Source organism: Musa acuminata, chromosome BXJ2-8, assembly GCF_036884655.1.
Source record: "Musa acuminata AAA Group cultivar baxijiao chromosome BXJ2-8, Cavendish_Baxijiao_AAA, whole genome shotgun sequence".
Lineage (NCBI taxonomy): Eukaryota > Viridiplantae > Streptophyta > Magnoliopsida > Zingiberales > Musaceae > Musa > Musa acuminata.
This window is the reverse complement of record NC_088345.1, coordinates 9,944,861-9,969,834: the sequence shown is the minus strand read 5'-3', so window position 1 is coordinate 9,969,834 and position 24,974 is coordinate 9,944,861. Positions and strand designations below refer to the sequence as shown.

The 24,974-nt window shown below is 38.6% G+C and overlaps 1 protein-coding gene, 1 non-coding gene and 1 pseudogene across 2 annotated transcripts; 1 reads left to right on the top strand and 2 right to left on the bottom strand.

The window, feature by feature from the left end:
* Positions 1 to 16,302: 16,302 nt before the first annotated feature.
* LOC135621340 (U5 spliceosomal RNA) lies at positions 16,303 to 16,421 on the bottom strand. Its single transcript, XR_010490507.1, has one exon. It is a non-coding gene; the product is annotated as a U5 spliceosomal RNA (small nuclear RNA).
* Positions 16,422 to 16,982: 561 nt separating this feature from the next.
* LOC135621344 (U5 spliceosomal RNA) lies at positions 16,983 to 17,096 on the bottom strand (annotated as a pseudogene).
* Positions 17,097 to 18,538: 1,442 nt separating this feature from the next.
* On the top strand, positions 18,539 to 23,737 carry LOC103994221 (protein SOSEKI 3-like). Its single transcript, XM_065120821.1, has 5 exons — positions 18,539 to 19,044; positions 19,142 to 19,211; positions 19,284 to 19,399; positions 19,517 to 20,450; positions 23,138 to 23,737. Exons 1-5 carry the CDS (start codon positions 18,840 to 18,842, stop codon positions 23,430 to 23,432), a joined length of 1,620 nt encoding a protein of 539 aa, XP_064976893.1. The 5' UTR covers positions 18,539 to 18,839; the 3' UTR covers positions 23,433 to 23,737.
* The last annotated feature ends 1,237 nt before the right edge of the window (positions 23,738 to 24,974 follow it).

Genomic DNA, 24,974 nt, shown 5'->3' with positions numbered 1-24,974 from the left:
GTGTGAATGTCATTTGATTTTGTAATGAGATATAGCTAATACTATATGTCGTCCCCTAAACGACTTGCTTCAGACAATGACAGAGCTAAACTCATGAAAATTGTTGATCTCTACATTATTTATTAGTGTTTTTTTTCTTTTTTCTGACGAGAGGGATTTGGTTATTTATAGGTATGAGAACATCATCTTATCATGATTTAACTCTTATTCGAAAATACTCAATGCTACCCATCTCGCCTAAAGCTAACGATGCATTCATGCAACCCACCACCCTCCTGTCTTGTAAGAAAGACAACAGTTAACTCCTTTGGGCACAATCAATCGTGTTCACGCCGATCGACATCCTGCTGAATTCTAACAAAATCTACAAGATTATAGATAACCCTCGATGTGGCTCAGATCATAGATAACCCTTTCCTTGTGGCTCCATAGGTTTAGTTAAATGATCATGGTGTTTGCCAACTGCCGAAGTCACCGTAGAGATGGTGTCACGTCATTGGTCTTTTACTTATGTTGGGCTTTATATATATTGATTTTATTCTTTCGATCGAGGCATTCAACGACATGAGACCGCCAAATTGGATTTATAATTTAGTCGGAGAAAACATCTGTGTTAATGGTGGCGAGCGCAACTGATCATACATCATCGAGGCAAAGCATCACGTTATTATATGGAAAGACATATGTATATTATATATCAATGAAATATATGAACGTAGGAATGTTAGAAAGATGGTGTAGAAGCAAAGAATGATTGGTTATCCTTGCAAAATGGTACGTACCTAATGATATACTGGAAGTTGAAAATGGTGGGAATGGTAGGATCAAGTCAGGTCATCATGTGTAATAGATGGTGATGAGAGATATGATGTCCGAATCAACCCGATTTGATTCAAACCCAAGTACATAAAAAGTCCTCTAACGTGACTAATGGAGTTTGGAGGCTCGCTTGATGCTTTATTTTTATGAAGACCAAAATTGGATGGGTTTCATGACCTCTTTGATACTTAAATTAATTTATAAATAAAAAATAATAATAATAATTTGTATTAGGCTAATGTTCACGTGGCTCAATTGTTAACTAGGGCCTTGTCCTTCTCGTGTTGACTATATTATTATATGTCGAGCCATGATTAGGTAAGTATTTTTTTTTTTTATTTGTCTCTCCCTAAGACTTACTTTGAAAGTTCTCTCGAAGAGGTTCGGAAGTGTGGCCATATGTTGGCTCAACATATAGGTAACTAGTGTATCGAGTGACCACCGTTGATGCTTGACCTGAAGAGAATGCATCGAGCAACCTTCGATGCTTTACCTGAGAATGACACATCAGACAACTTTTGAAGCTTTGCCTGAAAAAAGGCACATCAAGCAACCTCTTATGTCTTGCTAGAGAAGGATATATCAAGCATATTTTGGTGCTTAGCCTAAGAAGAGCATATCAAGAATATTTTAATGCTTAGCCCGAGAATAATATATCAGGTGCATTTGGATACTTAGCTTGAGAAGAATAGATCAAACGCATTTGAATGCTTAGCCTAAGGAGGGTACATCAGGTTCACTTTGATGCTTAGCCTCAAAAGAATGTACTGGGCAATAGAGGAGATGATATCACCCAAACCACTTTGATAGGTTATATTGAGTAGTCAAGAGATGACACTACTCGAACTATTAGTACTATTAAGAAACTTATGTTGGGAGGTAGAGTATCTTGGTTGATTAGTCTATCTATTCGCTTCGGATGATGAAGGGTGGATGTGCCTTATTAGTTGATCACTATCTTTTAGTACCTAAGTTTAAAAGTTTCTAATGTAACTCTATCCAAGTTTCTACTAGTAATTCTTGGTGTCATCATCATTAGACTCTCATACCACATCTTCAATTCCCCATTAACGATCTCTGTGATGCCAACTACCTAGGGTAGGGGTGTCATGTAGGTCTTCATCTTGGTATTACTAGTTACAAGTGTCATACTAGCCAATCATATGAGTGATGATACTTGTAATATACTGAATAATTGTTGTTGTTATTATTATTATAGAATTTTTTCACTTTATATTGGATGATGAATATATTATGATGTCCTTAGATCTGTGCAATGAGAACTGGATCATAATGAGATCATGATAATGAAACCAATTCGTCTTTAAACATAAACCTTAAATATTTTCGGTCATAAGTTACTCGAGAGGGATATCAAGATAACTGGATAGACCGATGTATTATATACTCATTCATATGATGGAGATAGTTGGTCTCATAGCTACTTGTGTGGGGATACTAGGAATATAGTGTAGGTACTTATTAGAGAATGAGTTCACTAAATGATCTACTTACGGAATATTGGATAGTTAATAATACTTCATCGTCAGATAACGATTATGTAATCCTAATTGTGTATTTAGTCCTTAGACTTCAGACGTCAAGGATGCGTTGTTTGAGTACTTCATTTTTTGAGACCAAACCTATAGATCTGGAAGTTCCGGATCTAGTACAAACGGTCATTAGGAATAATAGCCAACCTTACGAAGGCAATTGAGTGTCAATAGAGAATCATCCACTCTCGGTATCATGAGAGAAATATCTCATATGTTCTCACTCTTATAGACATGGTCAGAAGTATAATAAATTATTATTCTATACCTTAGTCAATATGGGCTGAAGCTCTTTGGATAGTTATGTATATCTTAAATAAGATTTCTAGTAAATCAATTCCATCAATTCTATTTATATTATAAAATGATTAAAAATTTAATTTGAGAAATCTACATATTTAGGATTATCCTACAAAGATAAATCTTCAATTCACATGAAAGAAAATTAAATCCAATAACTATTTTTATGTATTTTATTAGTTATCTAAAAAAAATTAAAGAGTTATAAATTATATTGTCCTAATCATAGTACATGAATAGTATAATATAGTAATATAAGATTCTTAGAAAATGATAAAATTAGTGCGAGTAAAAAAATTTTAAAAATTAATTTTGATATAGAGGATATACTTGATACTCCTTTATCATTTTCTATTCGAGATGTTATTGTTTCTCAAATCACTGAATGAAATATTGAATGTGAATAATGAAATAATATTAATAATTCATACATGATGTTGATGTCACTACTAATGATCTTATAAAACAATCACAACTTGTAGTTTTGAAAAGATTTCAAAGGGGAAGATATATAATTTTTTATGATTATGTGATGTATCTACGTTAATCAAATTATGATATAGGAATAAAAAATGATTCTAATATAATGATTCTGAAAGATGATATGATACAATAAAAAAAGAGTTGAAATTGATGGGTGTTTGGAAACTTATTAAATTATCTAATAAATATAAACTAGTAAGTTGCAAATGGGTCTTGAAAATAAAATGTGACTTAAGGGATAATATCGAATGAAAAAGTTATATTTCTGACCAAAGGTTTTTCTCAAAAAGAAGTTATCGATTACATTGAGATATTTTCTTTAGTTTTTAAAAGAGACTTATTGAGGATCGTTATAACAATAGTAGCTTATTATAATTATAAGTTTCACTATATAATATGAAAATAATATTTCTTAATCGAGATCCAAATGAGAAAATCTACATTAAACAACTTAAAGGATTAGTAGAAAATGGAAAGAAAAATTGGGTTTGCAAACTTAAAACATGTATTTATGGTCTTAAATAAGCTTCCAAACAATAATATACAAAGTTTTATAACACTATTACTTTCTTCATATTTAAAAAAATACTATTGATATATATATATATATATATATATATATATATATATATATATATATATGAAAGTCAATAGGAGTAAGTTTATTATATCAGTCTTATACGTGGATAATATTTTGCTTGGTAATAGTAATTTTTAATATCGTTGATATGAATGAGATAGCTTATTATTATTATTAAGATATTCAAGTATAGATTTTAATGATTATTAGGACTGTATAAGAAAAATATAAGATATTTGATATACAGTCAAAACTAGTGTACAAAAAATGACATGAAAATAAATCAAATGAAAGATATTTTTCTACATGTGCAGTTGAAAGTCGATTATATACTCAAGCTTGTACAAAATCATATATCATTTTTGCAGTAAGAATGATAGGTAGATACCAAAACAATCCAAGAATGTAACATTGAAAATATATAAAGAAAATGATGAAATATATATAGATAACGAAAGACTATAATGCTTAATAAAGAAGATCAAATCAACTTAAAGTAATAGGATATTTAGATATTGATTTTATAAATTATCATGACAATAGGAAGTCCACTTCATAATTTTTATTCATGTTAGTTGGAGGGGTAATTTTTTGAAAAAAATACAAAGCAATTCTTTATTGTATCATCAATAATGAAAGCTGAATTTATAATATGCTTTAATGTTATAAATCAAGTTTTATAGTTTTAAAATTTTATCTTAAGACTCGGTGTGGTTGACTCAATTATTAGGTCACTAAAGATATTTTATGATAACATTGTAATAGTTTTCTTTTCTATAATGTTAAGTACTATAGTAGTTCTGAGCATATCAAAATAAAGTATTTGGTGATTAGAGAAAGAATCCAGATAAAATAATTATTAATTGAGAACCTAAACTCTACTTTGATGATTGTTGATCCATTTGCTAAAGTTTTACAATCTAAAATATTTAAAAAGCATATTCTTAGAATAAAGCTTATGAATAAGTTATAAATTATATGACGATACATATTTAAATGAATATTATTATTATTATTTTATTTTTAAATTAAAGTTATTTATTTTTACTATCCTGTTTATATTTATATTTATGCATATTATAGTTGAATGTAATGACAAAATTGTCTTAACAATATAAATTATAGGGGTCATTATAAACTATATTAGAAAAAATTATCAATGTTATGATACATAAAAGGGACTATGACATTAATGACATAAAAGGGACTTTGTATAGTTAGTTGGATTTAATGAAGCATTATTGTTTATACTGAACTTGTTGACTTGTTTTAAAATTAATAGCCATGTATAATATATTTTTTTAAAATTTTAAAATCTGACTAAGTAAAATTATTTTTAAAATAAACATTTATTTTATTTATTTTAATTTTAAATTTTTTTTATATCTTACCAATTAATGTGCTAAGTTGAAGAATGTTAGATTATGAGGTCCTATTTAATTAAGTTAGATGTATAATAAATCTGATTAGATTCTGATTATGATTATTAAATAATAAAAAGGAAGTCCATGATAGGATTCCTCATGAGATTAAATTGATGAGAGAGACTCTCATACTTCTTTATTCTAGATCCTTTGCTCTTATATATCGATAGACATGACCTCTTATAGATTACATACAATACGAGATTTATTCTCAATCTCCATCAATTCTTATTATATCGCTTATAGTGATTTTTTGAATGATAAAAAGTAGGAAGATAGTAAGTCTAGTTCTTTTTGTAGATCGATATCGTTATAACTTTTGAATCCGATGATGATGCATTTGCATATCATATAAATATTTTTTGAATGATATGTAAACCTAATCTCGATCTATTGTTATTTAATTTTTATTCTGATATTAATTTTTTTTACATAATAATAACATGGTTATAGTTTTTATACTTTCAAAAAACACATTATCGCTTAATTTGAGGTGAAGATGCCAAGAAATCCTCGTCGAGCAACGAGACTCCATCGTTGCCCGATCTAGCCCATGTTGGACGATGGAAACCCATCATCAATCTGTTGTAGGGTGTCAAGATGCCCATGTCTAAGTGTTGGAACAAGTTGAGGCATGAAATGTTGCAATTGCAAGCTTGTGGAGTACTCCTTGGCCATGCTTTGTCTCTCATCGATGGATGGCAGGTTATGTGGATCAGGCATCTCTACCTACGATATGGGTCAAACACCCCGAGTCCCCAACACCTTTGTGAATGGCTAGTTGGTGATGCGAGCCCAACACGTGGCTTGCGTATAAGTAGTTGATGATGTGGGTCAGACATAACCACATAGTGCTTCACTTTCTATAGCTCAATTGATGCAGATGGCCTTTGATGATGTTGTCGTGTTGTATCTCATCGAGATCTGGAATACCATGACTCGTAAGCTCTTGTGGTTGTATTGCAATGTTGAGATGCTGATGCTCTTTATCGGCATTATCATTCCAAATCACACCTGCATCTTTTTTATGCGTGCTGTTGTCTGTCCAGAGCATGTCGAAGTGTTGATGCATCTTGTTGACTCCATCGAGTTCATTTACTACAAGGCTATCGAAGTGCCCACATCGAGTGTCAAAGATTGGTTCAGTCAATTTGGCATGGTGTTGCCGAGATGCTCATGCTCATTTCGGGCGATAGAGGTTAGGTCTCAACTAATTTAGTATAGTGTCACATAGATGTCCACTTCGAGAGAAGGTTGGGTCTTCATCGATATGGCATACTGTTGGGAAGGTGCCATTTTCTTGAATGGTCAAGCTACTACTGTATGTGAAAGATTTTTTAGATCCCTTGTGTGTCAAGGATTTTATGTGAGGGACACAATAGACACTTCAGATGTATCACATGTTAGATACACTTATGTTTACAAAGGATGTATTAGATGTTAGGATGTTTTTTGACCATGAAGGACACATTAGACGTTTAGAATGCTTTTGTTTGCAAGGACTCATCGTGAATTGGAGACACCGATGTTTATAAATGACATGTTTTAAGTCAATATACTTTCATCATCAAAAGATGCATCATGTGTTAGAGATGCTTATGCCCGCAAAGGATACTTAGATATTAGCATGCTTTTATTTGTAAGTGATGCATCAAATACTTTTGTCCATGAAAGAAGCATCAAATGTTTTGGATGCTTTTGTTCGTAAAGGATAGATCATGTGTCGAAGATGTTGAATCTTGGATTTTGATGATGAAGTCAATTGTCATTTGTTATCTAATCTATATGTTGAGATAAGTGTGCAGGATTAACTACGATGAAAGTAAGACATGCAGAAGGAGTTGCGCCGGAGTCAAGACAATGATCACGTTGGGAGTTCGAGAGTTCGACGGAAGTTCGGATAGTCGTCGGAAGTTCTGCGAGAACAAATCCGAGAAGTCCATAAGCTTGCCAAAGAAGCTCGTTGGAACTCGCCAAGTGAATCGTCGCAAGTCCAGGAGTTTGCCGGAAGTCCGCAGGAGCATCACCGAGGGTTCATCGAATGATCGACGGAAGTTCGCCGGAAGCTCGCCGGAAGAAGCGATTGATGCACCGGAGCAAGTTGCAGTAATTGTCTTAGGAAAAATCGTAGTTAGAACATTGATTAAGTTGGAAATGGGAGGTGATCCCATTAACTTAATCTTGGGGCAATTAGGCTCCTGAAAAACCCAAATTGGGCCGAATGGATCAACCCATTCGGACCCTGATTTCTGCCAAGCAGTTGAACCGCCCAAGGCAGGAGGTTGCACCGCCTGGGCTCAGTCTCCGAGCGAGACTGGGAGGTGCAACCACCCCAGTCAGGCGGTGGCACCGCTTGGGGCCTAGTCTCCGAGTGAGACTGGGCGGTGCAACCTCACCTGACAGGAGGTAGCACCGCTTGAGCTCAGTCTTCGAGCTCTACCAGGCGGTGTAACCGCCTCAGTCAGGAGGTGCAACCGCTTGAGCTCGGTCTTCGAGCTCTGTTAGGAGGTGCAACCGCCCCTGACAGGAGGTAGCACTGCCCAGAGGCTCAGTCTTCGAGCTCTGCTAAGCGGTGCAACCGCTCCAGTTAGGAGGTGCAACCGCCTGATCCCGGAATTCCGGGAATTGACAGTTTTAAGCTCCAAATTTGAACTGGGTTGGGGCCTATAATACCCCACCCATTCAGCACTGATAAGCAGTAAATTTTACACCGAAATCTTGATCCTTTCTATGATTCTTAGAGCTCAAAATTGTTGTAAAGGCCAAAAGTTCTTCTCCCTCTGTTCTTCCAAGTTCTGAGTTGTAAAGAGAGGAGAGAAAATTTCTATAAGGGTTGTCTCCTAAGCCCGTCAAAAGGAGTGAAACTGTAAAAGGGTGGTTGGCCTTCGCCTATTGAAGGAAGGCCTCTAGTTGACGTCGGTGACCTCGTCGGTGGAGGAAGCCAAAAGTGGAGTAGGTCAAGATTGACCTCGTTGGTGACCTCAGTTTGCATTTACTTTGAGCATATTATCTTTACTGCAAACCTCCTCTAAAGCTTACTGCTTTCTGTGCATATACGATCGGGTTTCAAGCCTTTCACTTTCCGAATCAGCGTTTAGACGTAAATCTGTTTTTTCGTACGATCATCATATTTCAGATTGCATTTACGTTTTGAGCTCTACCATAACTGCAAACTGCCTTTATACTCTTGCTTAAACTGCATCTTGCCTAATCAAGTGATTTACGAATCAGCATTTAGACGTAAATCAGTTTCTTCGTACGAACGTCGTATTTTAGTTTGCGCCTATATTTTGGTTTTCATCATAGCTGCAAACTACCTTCATAGATTGACTTTAACATCATCTTGCTTAGAATCGGCTTTCACACAAAAATCGTTTTTATCGTTCGAACGCAGTTTCGTTTTAATCGTAGAAAGTTTTCCGCTGCACTAATTCACCCCCCCCCCCTCTTAGTGCTCTTGATCCTAACAATTGGTATCAGAGCGGGGTTAACTCTCTAACGGATTAAAACCCAAGAGAGATGGCATACGCCGGAAACTAAGAGGGCCACTCTATTACACGTCCACCCATGTTCAGTGGGACAGACTACACCTATTGGAAGACCCGAATGAGGATATTTCTTGTTTCTATGGATTTTGAACTTTGGAATCTTATCGAAAATGGATTTTCGAAGTCTTCTCTTCCAATGATCGATTGGAATGAATTGGAGAAGAAGGCTTTCGCTCTTAATGCAAAGGCTATGAATGCCTTATTTTGTGTACTTGATAAAAACGAGTTTAACCGTGTTTCAACGTGTGAAACCGCATTTGATATTTGGCACACACTCGAAGTAACTCATGAAGGCACAAGTAGAGTGAAAGAGTCAAAAATCAATCTTCTGTTACATTCTTTCAAACTTTTCCGGATGAAACCGAGTGAAACCATTAGCAACATGTTTACCCGTTTCACGGATGTCGTCAACGGTCTAAAAGGACTCGGAAAAAGTTTTTCGGATTTTGAGCTCGTAAATAAGATTCTAAGACCCCTTCCTAAGAGTTGGGATCCTAAAGTCACTGCTATTCAAGAGGCAAAAGATCTACGCAACTTCCCTCTTGAAGAACTAATCGGGTCATTAATGACCTACGAGATGACTTGTAAAGCTCATGAAGAGCAAGAAGACATCCTTCCAAAGAACATGAAGGATATGGCACTTAAAACTTCAGAAGGCCACTTGAGAGAAAACTCAAGTGATGAGGACTGTGATAATGACTTAGCACTTATAACAAGAAAATTTAAAAAATTCTTTAAAAGAAACAAGTTTAAGAGTGACGTAAAAAATAAATTTGAACCCAAGAATGACCAAGTTATTTGCTATGAATGCAAAAAGCCGGGACACTACAAGAATGATTGTCCGCAAGTCAAAAAGAGAACATCAAAGAAGAAGGCGCTCAAAGCAACGTGGGATGACTCGAGCGCGTCCGAAGAAAAGGAGTCCAACACCAAGCAAGTTGCTCATTACGCCTTAATGGCCATCGGAGATGAGGTAACAAATTTAATAGATGCAGATTTATCATTTGATGAATTATTAAATGTCTTCCATGACTTATTTGATGAATGCAAGATTATTAATAGAAAATATAAATTGCTAAAAAAGGAGCATGATAGTCTTACTTGTAATTTTGATAAGTTAAAAACTGAATATCATGATAGTTTAAGTTCATGCATCAAATGTCATGATCTAGAAACTCTCCAAAAGGAAAACTTGCTACTTAAGGATACCTCGAAGAAATTCGAGGTTGGTAGCAAGTCATTGAACATGATCCTTGCAAACAAGGGTCACGTTCCCAAAAGAAGTGGAATTGGATTTGTGAGAAGTCCTCACCAAAATCCAACCACCTTCATGAAAGGCCCCATCTTACATATTCAACACCAAAACAAATAAATGCAACTTTTGTTACAAATTTGGACACAAGACGCATTATTGTCCATTCAAGAAAATTAGTCCAAACAAACTGATTTGGGTTCCTAAAGGAACCATGATAAATTCTATGCAACATGATAGACAATGTAGATCTATTTGTGAGGCACCCAAAAGCAAATGGGTACCTAAAAAATCATCCTTTCTTGTAAAAACATAAAAATAAAAATAATAATAATAATAATAAGCTGGAGCAAGAAATAATATTCTACTCCTTGGATTCTCGATATTCATGACCGAAGATCCAAAAAGGAACTCGCAATGCTCTCTAGCCTAAATAACAAATGGAGATTATAAATTTAAAAATCACAAATGCGATTTAGATACAATCCTATTTGACTTTTCAGAATTAGAAACGTATGATTCTCAATTCACATATCCTTTGGATTTTCGAACCCATCAACTTCATCCGTTCATAACTTTCGAATCCAACTCTGTATCATGAACTGACTAAGTCTATCATGAACTTGCAAGGCTTACCAACTTGAATAAATTGTCACAAACATGTGTACGACATTGAGAGTATGCACATTAAAAAAAACTATCTTGATCGTGCAAAAGTTCTTGCCTTAAAATGAAAACTCTTACGTAATTACGTAAGTAAAGTTGATTACTCTGAATGAAAATTCCTCTCAAGACAAAAACTCTCAAATCATATTACACAGCGATCAGAACAAGTGCTCACCGCCTGCAGGCGATGGCACCGCCCCAGCTGGAGGTAGCACCTCCAACTGTCACGTGTTGCAAGCGGTTGAACCGCTCCAGCCAGAGGTGCAACTGCCCGCAACTCTGCCCTTTTTAACCCAAGCTAGGGCCGGCGGTGAAACCGACCCCAACTCACTCCCTTCCCCTCTCTACTCTTCCAAGCCTCCTCCATCCCCATTTCTCCCCTCATAGCATCCCAAATACCCCTCATTTCGGAGCAAAACATCAACAATCCTTCCCTCTCTTGAAGATCTCACTAAGTAGTTATGGGATCTAGAAAATCCTCAAGGGACAAAGGAAAGAGGAGATTAGTAGTTGATTTTGATCTCACCCTTTTCGATTCAAAATACCATGCCGAAAAATTTTCCTCTTTCAAACTTAGGAGTGTCAATAAAGGAAAATATGTAGATTTAAATGAACTAAGAGACTTAGAGACAATCCAATGGTTTGCAAAATTAGATCTACTTCCTATTTTACAAATTAACGAACCCATCTATCCAAGACTTGTTAGACTATTTTACAACAACATATAAATAGATGAAGAAGAAAGAATGTCTACCTATCTTTTAGGACAACACATCTCAATTACGGATAAATTCATTTGCGACATGATAGGCATTCCCATGAAAAGTAGAGGACTTTACTTTAGAGAATCATGAGATGATGAAACTGTTGGAACAACATATGTTGAAGCCTTAGGAACAATTTTTGCCAATCCCAACTTAGCATTTGTTCCTAAAAGTTGTGAACATCTACTGCCTCTAAACACTAAGGTACTTCATTATATCCTAACTAGCATCATTCTCCCTAAACAATACCACCATGATGAAGTAAGCCAATTAGAATTAGGAACTATGTATTTGATCATGAAAGGACATGACATCTGTCTTGGTTATCTTATCCAACAAAACATGTTAGAACTATCTAAGAAAGACATGATGCTCCCATATGGTGGTATAATCACTAGAATAATGAAAGCCTACGATATTCTAATACCACCGGAATAAGAAGTAATAAAAGTAGATAGATTTAGCATAATACATAAAAATCTACTTCACTGATTAAGATGTTTTTATAGAAACGGTAACTGGGTTAGAATGCCAAGAAGAACCGATCCCCCTCAACCTGAACCAGAATCGGAAACACCAGTCTTTAGGGGTACCCAATCTCCTCCGATCTGTCCCTTTGAGGAAACACATCCATTTGAACAAACTCATACATCATCTATCGAAGATATTGGGATTCGGATGGATCGATTCGAACAAAGACAAGAACGGCTTGAACATCGACAAGATCAAATCCTATCTGAGCTGTAGCAAATTCATCGACAATTTGACTCTTTGTTTAGGCACTTTAATTTTCCACCTCATGAATGAGCTTGTATGAACACAATCATCTGTTGTTATTGTAAACTCCTTATGTTACTCACCATGATGAGCTTTGCCTCGATCCTTGATATGGTTACCTGATATATTTTGAGCATATGCAGAGTTGTAAACATCTATCGTTGTTTATCTCGGATTTTACATTGAAACTAAATGTTTTGAAAACCTTGTGCCTTGATTTCCATGATAAATATAGTTTGAAAAAGTGATATACCAATGTAGTTGATAAGTCATTATCATTGATACTAAACATCAACTAGCTGACATTTTTACAAAACCTCTAAGTGAAGAACAATTTGATTTCATAAGAAGAGAATTAGGAATGTTGATGTGTCCGAATAGATAAACTAGTTAAAATTATTTTTCGGACTTTATTGAATGATCAAATCACTTGATTGCCATTACATAAAATGTGTTTTGTCTTCATGATTGTATTTGAAAATCTGTAGCATAGTCTTGTCCGAATACATGAAAGAATTCATCTCATTTTCGGATTCGCTTAACAGTTAGAATGATAAAAATCAAATTTTCTCATACACTCTTATGAAAAAAAAAATTTAAATGGATTTGATGAAATGATTCCTGCTTATGAATTTCATCTTGAAATATGAATGATAGTATTTTTACTTGCAAAAAGTTATTTCAAACACATATCTTGACTCAAAGTAAACTCACAAATAGCTAGAATCACAAATGGCTTTCCTCCTTCATGCACAAAGGATTATAACAAAAAAAAGAAAGGAAGAAGTATTCAAAGCAATCTACGTATCATGCCTTCCTTTATATGCTTGATAACTTGCTTATATTGTTCTCCTGGTATCACATCTACCATGCTTTTTGTTGATGACAAAGGGGGAGAAATATATGAATTGATGTTATAAATATTGATGTTATGATTATGCCATGCTTGCATCACCAAGAGATATATGAACAGACGCCATGCATTAATTTGCATTATGCCTTGAGTTGATATCTTACCATGTGAAGAAATGCAACACTTGCTAAAATATTTGAAATGTGTACATCATGTAATGATATCAAAATCTTACTTCATAGCTTTACATATTGATATCTTACAATATGATGAATTGCTGCAATTACAATCATTCAAAATTGTTATGTAAAATTTGAAAATGAATGTGAAGCCTTGACATCATCTTCAGAGAGATACATCATGATGGAAATCATGATGGGAGTATTGATAAGTTCAAATGATTTAACTTATCAATATGTCGCTTGAATTCTTAGGTCTTGAATTCAAGAATGATTTATCTCAAGTATGGCATATAGACAGGGAGAGTTAAGGTTCACTGCATTATCAATTGATTGTCATCTTCAAAAAGGGGGAGATTGTTGAATCTCGGATTTTGATGATGAAGTCAATTGTCATTTGTTATCTAATCTATATGTTGAGATAAATGTGCAGGATTAACTACGATGAAAGTAAGACATGTAGCAGGAGTTACGCCGGAGTCAAGACAATGATCACGTTGGGAGTTCGAGAGTTCGACGGAAGTTCCGACAGTCGTCGAAGGTTCTGCGGGAACAAATCCGAGAAGTCCATAAGCTTGCCAAAGAAGCTCGTCGGAACTCGCCAAGTGAATCGTCACAAGTCCAGGAGTTTGTCGGAAGTCCGTAGGAGCATCACCGAGGGTTCATCGGATGATCGACGGAAGTTCGCCGGAAGAAGCGATTGACGCACCAGAGCAAGTTGTAGTAAATGTCTTAGGAAAAATCGTAGTTAGCACATTGATTAAGTTGGAAATGGGAGGTGATCCCATTAACTTAATCTTGGGGCAATTGGGCCCCTGAAAAACCCAAATTGGGCCGAATGGATCAACCCATTCGGACCCTGATTTCTGCCAAGCGGTTGAACCGCCCAAGGCAGGAGGTTGCACCACCTGGGCTCAGTCTCCGAGCGAGACTGGGAGGTGCAACCACCCCAGCCAGGCGGTGGCACCGCTTGGGGCTCAGTCTCCGAGCGAGACTGGGCGGTGCAACCTCCCCTAACAGGAGGTAGCACCGCCTGAGCTCAGTCTTTGAGCTCTGCCAGGCGGTGCAACCGCCTCAGTCAGGAGGTGCAACCGCCTGAGCTCGGTCTTCGAGCTTTGTCAGGAGGTGCAACCGCCCCTGACAGGAGGTAGCACCGCCTAGAGGCTCAGTCTTCGAGCTCTGCCAGGTGGTGCAATCGCTCCAGTCAGGAGGTGCAACCGCTTGATCCCGGAATTCCGGGAATTGACAGTTTTGAGCTCCAAATTTGAACTGGGTTGGGGCCTTTAAATACCCCACCCATTCAGTACTGATAGGCAACAAATTTTACACCGAAATCTTGATCCTTTCTGTGATTCTTAGAGCTCAAAATTGTTGTAAAGGCCAAAAGTTCTTCTCCCTCTGTTCTTCCAAGTTCTAAGTTGTAAAGAGAGGAGAGAAAATTTCTGTAAGGGTTATCTCCTAAGCCCGTCAAAAGGAGTGAAACTGTAAAATAGTGGTTGGCCTTCGCCTATTGAAGGAAGGCCTCTAGTTGACGTCGGTGACCTCGTCGGTGGAGGAAGCCAAAAGTGGAGTAGGTCATGATTGACCGAACCACTCTAAATCTCGGTTTGCATTTACTTTAAGCATATTATCTTTACTGCAAACCTCCTCTGAAGCTTACTGCTTTCTGCGCATATACGATCGGGTTTCAAGCCTTTCACTTTCCGAATCAGCGTTTAGACGTTAATCTGTTTTTTCGTACGATCATCATATTTCAGATTGCGTTTACGTTTTGAGCTCTACCATAACTGCAAACTGCCTTTATACTCTAGCTTAAACTGCATCTTGCCTAATCAAGTGATTTACGAATCAGCATTTAGACGTAAATCAGTTTCTTCGTACGAACGTCGTATTTCAATTTGCGCATATATTCTGGTTTTCATCATAGCTGCAAACTACCTTCATAGATTGATTTTAACATCATCTTGCTTAGAATCGGCTTTCACATAGAAATCGTTTTTATCGTTCGAATGCAGTTTCGTTTTAATCGCAGAAAGTTTTCCGCTGCACTAATTCACCCACCCCCCCCCCCCCCCCCCTCTTAGTGCTCTTAATCCTAACAGAAGATACTTATATCCACAAAGAACACATTGGATGTTGAAATATTTTCATTTGCAAAGGACATATCAGACACTTTGGATGTTTTTGTTCATGAAAAATGAATTATGCTGAGGTGTATCAGGAACTGTCATCTCATGTTGGATCTCATATGACCTGCAATAATCATTAAATAATCCTGTATACTGATCACCATTATATGATCTTATGTATTTCAATTGTCTTTCTGTCTCCCTTTCAACCCTAGCATGAGACTCTTTGAAGACATTAATAATTTGATCTTTTGTCTTTAAAGCATAGGTCAAAATTTTCCTGAAAAAATCATGAAAGATTTTTTAATGAAACTTTCCTGGAAGACATTAATAACTTGATCTTTGGGAAGATGCCACTTTCTTGAATGATCAGGCTACTACTGTATGTGAAAGATTTTTTAGTTCTCTTGTGTGTCTAGGATTATCTTTCACATTTTTTAGTTCTCTTGTGTGTCTAGGATTATTTGTGAGGGACACAACAGACACTTCAGATGCATCACATGTTAGATATACTTATCATATTAGATACACTTATGTTCACAAAGGATGCATTGGATGCTTTTTTATCATGAAAGACATGTTAGATACTTAGAATGCTTTTGTTTGCGAAGGACTCATCGTGCATTGGAGACTTATAAACCATCGTGAGACTTATAAACGACATGTTAGAAGTCAAGATACCCCGTGAAGGATACTTAGATATTAGCATGCTTTTATTTGTGAGTGATTATGCTTCATAAACACAAATAAATTTCTTGGATAGAATATCTCATATATTTATATAGGAAAACTTTGCATTCATAATCGCATAAAAGTCAGTTGAATTCGCTTCTAATTCTACATCAAATAGACGATTAAAATTTATTCCAAAATTAAAAATCGTAGATGCGTTAAGAGTAGACAAAGAGAACCCAGTTTTCATCCAACTCGAAACCCAAGGAGGATAAAACGTTTTGCCTTTGACTTAACGGGGCCCACCCTAAAAAGAGTAGGATACCCTCCAAAAATTGGCGTATGCTGCTTAAGGTGGCGAGCACACGGTATTCTTTAGTAAAAGGCGAAAGAATAGTTCGCTTTGTGCTCACCACGCAGCAGCGTGAGTTGCGTCTGAAAGAAGCCCATGTTATAGACACACCATTGGCCCGTGCACCAGCTTGGTTAATCGATATGGGACTATAGCTCCGAGCCGGCCTCACTTTTCCCACTTCCCTCTTCTTCCCCAACCTACTAATCATTTGAGCATCGAATCACAATCTCATGCGTTGAGTATAAATTTCTGTATTCGTTCCGCTTTGTTGCTCTGTTATTTGCCGATGATGAGATTAAATCGTCAGGATTAGAAGTTCCCTTCGCCGTATGACTCTCAAAGTTTGCCCATTGTGTATTTGTGCAACGTAGCAAGTCACTGTTGGTGGTTTTACCTAATTTCAATGTCATAACCGTCACTGTTGGTGGTTTTACCTAATTTCAATGTCGTAACCCCATTCGATACGCTCTCTCCGACGCACATTGGATGGGGTTGGTGGCTGAATGGTTCACTGTCACGATTTGGTCTTGTTGGTGTTCAAAGTGTTTCGAAAGGAACCAATTAGCCACTTAATCTGACTAAACATAAGAAAGTACAAAAAGATTAACATTGACTTATTGGGGTTCAAATCTTAACCGAAAAGGAACCCTTCAAAAATTAGCGTACACTGCTTTATGGCGAGCACACGGTATTCGTTAGTAAAAGGCGAAAGAATAGCTCGCTTTGTGCTCACCACGCAGCTGCGGGATTGTTCACAGCCTGAAGCCCATGTTTATATACAACCATTGACCCTTCCACCTGCTTGCTTAAGCGATGTGGGACTACAGTCCAAGCGGTCCCACTTTTCCTTCTCCCTCGTCTTCCTCAACCGATTATCTAATGCATTATTGCTCGAATATCAATTTCACCTTTCCTGTTTGGTTTTCTTCTGTTCACTCCGCTTTATTGCTCCGTTATGCTTTTGTTGCCAATGAATCAATGCACGAAGTCATTGGAGATCTTTCTACTCCGAATACTCGTGTCACTCATGATCATACTGAATCGAAAGGATTACAAGTTTTTCTACAGTTTAGTGTCTACTTCTCTCCAATTCAGAATTGCTGTGGGTTGGAGAGCGAGGCTTCGAAGTCGCAAATTGGTCGTGGTTTCTGTCTATTAGAGTGCACGATCAAGAGGTAGAAAAGCACAAGGCTTGAGCTACAAATCTACAAGAAACAACAAAAACCTGTGAGAAGTATCATTCTGGATGCGATCCACTCCTGATCAGGTACCCGCGTATCTGCTATTAGATTGGAACTTCTGAACAATGACAGTGCTGTTAATGCATCAAAGCACTTGTAGTCTCGTTCTTGGAGTAATCTGATCATGCAATGTGTTCTTGTCTTCTTTGAAAAGCACAGCCCAGAAAGTGTCACTTAACTCGTCACGAGCCCTACTGGCTGCTGCAGTAGCACCTCTCCACCACGCTTCATCGCTATGAAACTATGTCGGACGCACAGGCTTTTGCCCGCAGTGCGGTAAGCAGCGGCGGGAGCTGTTTCCGTCCCTCCTACGGCCGCGCTCGACGGTACACCGAGCGACTGAACCCAATCGCTCGCACACTGTTTGTTCGTCGATCACGGAGCCTTCCCTTCGTCATCATCAATCACAATTGAATCACTCCCTCCCATGTGCCTCTCTCTCATCATTATCCCATTACAGGAGTCAATCACTGGTCCTCTCGGGATTCACGCACGCCCCCATGCCAACGAAAAAGCTCATGAGAGCGACGGCACGTCCGTGCGCACCATAAAATGTACTCGAATCATGCGCGAGAATTTGTTCCCCAATTGATCCGAGTCATGTAGTCCGCATTCACCCACGCGAGACCATTATCGGGTACCGACATCCGCTTTTGATCCAAATTGGATCCTAATGTTTGAATCGTTTGCTCTCTCTCCTTTATGTCAAATCGAAGTGGTGGTTGCATTGACTCCGTCGGACGTCAAGTTTGGGATGACCTATTGAAGTAATGAGGGTCGCTTCGTGTCCCGATTCAAGTTATGGCGTAGATCGTACCGTAAGTCGGCCAAACTTGCCAGGTGGGCCACGGTTGGACGGACAATACTTTAATATAAGATTCGATATGAGATCAACGGTTGTTTTTCCGAATCTTAATGGATCATCGAACGTGTCGTCGTCGTTCGTTGGAGGTTGGACAACAGAATGGCTCCAACGAGCGTTGGGGCTCCCGAGGCCTTTTGCTTCGTCCCTCCCCCGCTCCCCATGAGCAATCAATGCTCCGCTGCTCGAACGCAACCGCTTTCTTTTTCCTTCGCCCCCTCCGCGAACGCCACCAAGCTTGGCTGGGAACGCAGGGCAGGAGCAACGCCTCATCATCTCGCTTTATTGCTCGCCTTCACAGTCCCTATCCATACGCATTTCAAAATCCCACATTTATCGAGTCCCTTTCTCCACTACCGTTGAGAGTGATAGGAAGCAAGTGATGGAGGAGCGAGCGAGGAAGTACGGCGGCCTTGCCAGTCCGGAGAGCGCCCGCGATTGGGCGGAGCCGCCATCACCTCCGCCGCCGCCGCTGCCCCAGGGGAGGAAGATCCCCGTGGTGTATTACCTCTGTCGGAACCGCCACCTCGAGCACCCTCATTTCATCGAAGTCCCCCTCTCTTCCCCCGACGGGCTGTACCTGAGAGGTCGGCTGTACTAATCAAACCCAATCCAGTGGAAAAGTTTTGATTTATCGTGATCATCATTGCGCTGAATGGGGTTACATCCTGTCTTGTTCTGTAGATGTGATCGATCGGCTCAACGTGTTGAGAGGAAAGGGAATGCCCGCCATGTATTCGTGGTCTTGCAAGAGGTAGTTGGGTGGTAAAAATCGTTTCTTTTTTTGCTTCAGTTTATAATAATGTCTACGGGGATGATGATTCAGGAGCTACAAGAATGGATTCGTGTGGCATGACCTCGCCGAGGATGATCTCGTGCTCCCGGCTAATGGCAACGAGTACGTTCTCAAGGGCTCCGAGCTCTTAGATCAGTCTCCTTCAGGTACCTAAAAACGTAGTATCATTTTTCCCAACATGAAACTTGTTTCGGAATTGTACTTGTGATAGAAAGCCAAGGAAGTGTAATCACAAATGTTGTCTCGTATTTCTGCTCATCTAGATCGGATTCATCAAAGCAATGGCAACAGCAGGTTGCTGAACTTGAAGCCCCAGCAGCAAGAGAACCCCGCGATTTCAAGAACTCAAGAAGCCGCCGGTTCTTCCTCCTCTTCCCCTGCCTCGTCTGCAATCGAACAGCCAAAGCCACCGCCGTCACCGCCTTCCCCTCGCGACGATGAGCATTCCCCTTTGCTTCATTGTCCAGGTCTCGGACCCCCAAGGCCTCCAGCATGGGAGAAGAGTTTGGTGGGTCCAACAGAGTCCCGAGCTTATAAGTCCGTCAATGCTGCAGATGCTTCGACTCAGACGGATGACGATGGAGAGATGAATGCCCGTGGAGGTCGTGCCATCTTCACCCGAGGAATTTCAACTGATGACAGCTCGGTGGATCTTGAATTCGATAAGAGGCTGCGGAGCCATGACCAGCGATCCAAAGAGCGCTTAGAGACTGGTGGGGATGCAATTTCACCGGCACCAACTTCGTGGAGCAATTCATCCTCTAGTGGGAAGATGGAGACCTTGGAATCTTTAATTAGAGCTGATACCAGTAAGATAAAGAGCTTTCGGATGCATAAGGAGGAGGAGGAGGAAGAGGAGGCCCTCTTTCATGCAAAGCCAAAGTTAAGGCCAACAAATGTGTTGATGCAATTAATTACATGTGGATCAATCTCTGTGAAGGATCACCACAGCTTTGGTCTGGTGCCGACCTACAGGCCGAGACTCTCCCATGTAAATTTATCTTCGCCAATGTTTGGTGGATCCATGATGCTTGGAGAGATTGACTACCTGTCGGAGCATCCGAGGCTAATGGGATCGAGAGTAGAAAACAAGGAATATTTCAGTGGGAGCTTGATTGAGCTGAAGAAGCACAAGAATATAGTAAGAGAAATGATGCTGCCCACTCTAAAACGCTCTTCTTCATACAATGCAGATAGGTACTTCTGGGCTTTTTCTTGTGTCCAAATGCATATTTAAGTTGAACTGCCATATTTATTTATTTTTATTATTATAGGTATTATTCAAGGAGAAGTTTAATGTTACATCTTAGTCCACTCTGAATTAGATAACTAGAGAATCTTGGTCGATCTAAATCTTGGTCGATTTAGATGGTAGTATTGATTACTCCTTGAGCAAGTTTTAAACTGTTTTTTTTTTTTCTGACATGAGCTGTGTTGGTTATCAAAATGAAGAAAGAAAAATTACTTACATCCATTTGAAATCATCTAATCTTTGTGTCCACAGTGGCAAATGTCAATTGTGTTATGAGATTGTTTTTTTTTTATAATGAACAACGCCCTTGGATTTTGATATTTGAAGCTTGTAGTGGGCAAGTGATAAGCTGAAAAGTGATGATCTTGATGATGTCCAAATCAGCTCGATTCGATTTTGGATCGCATGTGTAAGAAATATGATGTGATCAAAAGGGAGGCTCGGATGCTCACTCGAGAGCTAAGGTAGACTTTGGTGCGTGCTCCATAGCTAACTTGTATGAAGACCAAGGTCGGAGAGGTTTCTTAATTACTTCCCTTTGAAGTTCAAATCAATAACTAATGAGGGTGGGGTAAATTTAGCAAATAGTAACGAACTCGAATTCTATGGCCTGATAGACTTTTAATAGTATTACTTGGGGAATATTCTAAAGCATAGGTAGAATATTCCTTAATCATTTGTCTTTTGTCTTTCTCCTATTGATTAGGCTACCACATCTAGAGCTCATTATTGGTGTAAATATTTCTCATATCATTTGTACTTCGATAACTCTCTTTAAGAGATCCCATATCATTTGTTTACCACATGTCAAACCCTTATAATTGTCTCTGATTGATCTAGTTGCATCGGACATCGGCCAACCTAGTCATGTTGAACATGATCGACCTGAACACCTCGAGCATCAGCCAACCTAGCCATCTCGGGCACTGGCCGACCTAGTTGCCTCAAGCGTTCGACCGAGTTGGCCACGTCGGGTGTTGACTAATCTAGCCATCTCGAGCATCAACCGACCAAGGCACCTAGGGCACCTATCAACCTGGTTGCCTTGGGCACTCGTCGAGTTATGCACCTTGATCATTTGGTCGAAATTGTTAGTGTTTTGGGCCATGTTGGTCATACTGTCATCATAGGGAGCACTTTGGACCATTTTGGTTTGTGTTATTATCATAGTGGAGCGCTTCGAGCCATTTCGGTTACATTGACATCATAGAGGAGTGCTTCAAGCCGTGTTGGTCACGTTGTCATTGTAGGGAGTACTTCAGGTCATTTTGGTTGCACTGTTATCATAGAGGAGCGCTTTGAATCGTGTTAGCCATGCTGTCATCGTATGGAGCATTTCATACCATTTTGGTTGCACTATCATCACAGGAAAGTGCTTTAGATCGTGTCGATTGTGCTATTGTCATATAGTAGTGCTTTAGGCCATATCAGTTGTGCTGTCATCACAGGGAGCACTTTAGACCATTTCAGTCATGCTATCATCGTAGAGGAGCGCTTGGGCCATGTTGGCCACAGTGTAATCATAGAGAGTGCTTCGGGTCATTTCGACTAAGCTGTCATTTTAGGGAGTGCTTCGGGTTGTGTCAGTCATGTTGTTTTTGTATATGAGCACTTCAGGTCGTGTCAATCGTGTTGCTTTCATAGAGGAGCAATTTGGGTTGTGTTGATCATATTATTGTCATATGAGCACTTCAGGCCATTTTAGTTGTGTTTTCATTGTAGGGGAGTGCTTCGGGTTGTGTTGATTGAGCTATCGTCATATAGAATGCTTCGAGCCATGTTATCATCATAAGTAGCACTTTGGGTCATTTCGGCCACGTTGTGGGTGAGGGGTGGGAGGACCCTTGTTAGAGTGACCATTGAGTGGGTTAACTAAATGATGTTCTTATGGCATGAGCCCTTCTTCTAACACCAAATTAATGGTAGTGATGTTGGTGATGTCCAAATTAGCCCGACTCGATTTCGGTCGCGTGCGCAAAAAGTCTAATGCAGTCAAAAGGGAGACTTGGACTCTGGCTCGGGGGCTAAGGTGGTCTCAGGTGTGTGCACACTCCTAATCTATATAAAGACTGGGGTCGGGTGGGTTTCTTGACTGTCCTTTCGATGTTCAAGTCAATAATCAATGAGGTGGGGTAAATTTAGTAAACAATAACCGACTTCAATTTCTATGGCCTGATGGGTTTTACCTGAAAAATATTCTGAGATATAAGCAAAATAGTCCCTTAGTATTTGTCTCTTAATCTCCTCATGTTGACTAGGTTACCACATGTCAAGCACTTATTGGTGCGAGTATTTCCATTATCATCTAAATGTAGGGTATTTACTGCATACTATAAATTTTCTTGACTTGATGAACTAAAATCATTATAAGTTGAGTCCAAAGAAGCAAATGCTGTCAGTAATATGGCAGGATAAGCTGGGATTTGACAAGAAGTCATATTCTTATATGAATACGGTTGAAGAATTTTACTTGTGTATTTGATTCTTATTCTTACATTCTTATCCTAGTTTTTATTTAGCAAGACACATACATCCAAGTGTTTAGTCTCCGTAGTAGCTTGCACTGTTCTTCTTACTCTTTTGATGATGCTGCTAAATTAGCGCTTCATATATATAACTCGATAATTCAAAGGAATTGCAAGACACCAGACTCAGAGCAGGGCACGGCTAAGCTAATGGATTCATCACCCTCGAAGTGTCTCCCTCGGACGATTAACAAGCAACCTAAAAGTGAAGCAAGTATGTCATCTATCTCAGATGGCTCGAGGAAATCTTCTGCTGGACTAGACTGCAGGGAAGCATCTCAAAGTGAAAACCAAAGGATCACCTTGTCAGTCAATGAATCATCCACTGGTGTAGAATCTACAAAAGAAAGAAAGGAGAAGGTGATTATGATCGAGGAAAGTTATGTTTCTCCTTGCCCTTAATCAACCATTATTGTGATCGAGTGCTGCTTCTTCACTTGATAGATTGTACTTGCTTCTTGCAGACTTACATCGGGAGCTCGTGTAACCATTCAGTCCAGAGCCCCATGTTATGATAGCGAGGAGGGTTCTGATTCTTGAGTAGAGCTTTACAAGTTCAGTCCATCTTTGTCGAACTGTTGAGTGGTGAGCATGAAAGGTTGATGTGTGATTTGCATTGGTCTCATTCAGGTTATGTTATTATGTTTCGAATTCGATTCCGATTCCGCAAATCTAGCTTTTTCTGCAATGGTCTCACTTGTGAAACACCGGAGGTTGCATTTCATCTGCTCTGTGTCTTCAGGAAACTTTCACTTCCCTCATTTGTCTAGGTTTTTTGTATGCCCATAGGAAGCTCTGGTTGCATGAGCATCATCAACAATCGAAAAAGCTAGATCTTTACTCCGGTCAACCGGCTTACAAATTGTTGTCGATGGAAATTGGCCACCAACTTCACTGATTACATGATAGCGTGTGGATCTTGAGAAGAATGATCGAGTGGTGTAGTCAGAGACTCGTTTGACGAGATCGACAATGTACTCTAGTGATGTATAGTTGTCGGAGAAGGGCGGACAGTAGGAGACTCAAGATTTTGAAACAGAAAGATAGACTCTATAAAAATAACATGATATGATATACAGACTTTTTGAGTTTGGGGTTCGTAACAATGAAAAGCGTTATGTTCAACAGAATATCTAATAAAAATACAAGGTTTAGATCATGATGTTAGCTTATGCGAGGCATAGGGACGTAGCCATGGATAATACAAACAACCAAATACTTTGAGTTTTTGAAGGTTTGAAGATTTATGAAACAGTTTTTCAAATGGTAATCGGTATTGAATGACTAGAGTGAGCATACGATTGATGAGGTAGACGACAGTTTGAAAAGCTACATACCAAAATATGATTGGCATAGAAGCTTGATGGAGTGTGAGGTTGATTTCAACTATATATCAATATTTGTATTTAGCAAAACCAACTAATTGAGGAGTATTTAAGGGCGGCTTAAGATGTTGTATATCACAAGCTAAGAGATAGGATGTGAGGGATTGATATTCACTATCTCCAGAGTAAACTGTTTTGATTATGGACCGAAAGAAGTTCTTGACTAATCGTCTAAAGTTGAAAAAAATTATTGAAACTTCATATTTATGATGGAGAGGGTATAGCTATGTATATTTTGATAAAGTAGTATATAAAAATGACATAAAATCTAAATTTATCAAAAGAAGTGATTGAGGCAAGATCATAAACATTAGTATAAATAATTTCAAAAGGTCTAGAGCATGATACGGAGGAGATTCAAAAAAAAAACCTATGACTTTTATTTCTTAAATAAGTATCACAATCAGATATAATGCTACTGTTTTTAATAGTAGGAAAAGAAAAATGAGAAAATAATTTTTACTAGATAGAGGATGAGGGATGACCAAGACGACGATGCTACACATCAATTGGAGCTGCGACGGAAGAGTAGGCAGTGGGCGGGGTGATTTGTGTAACT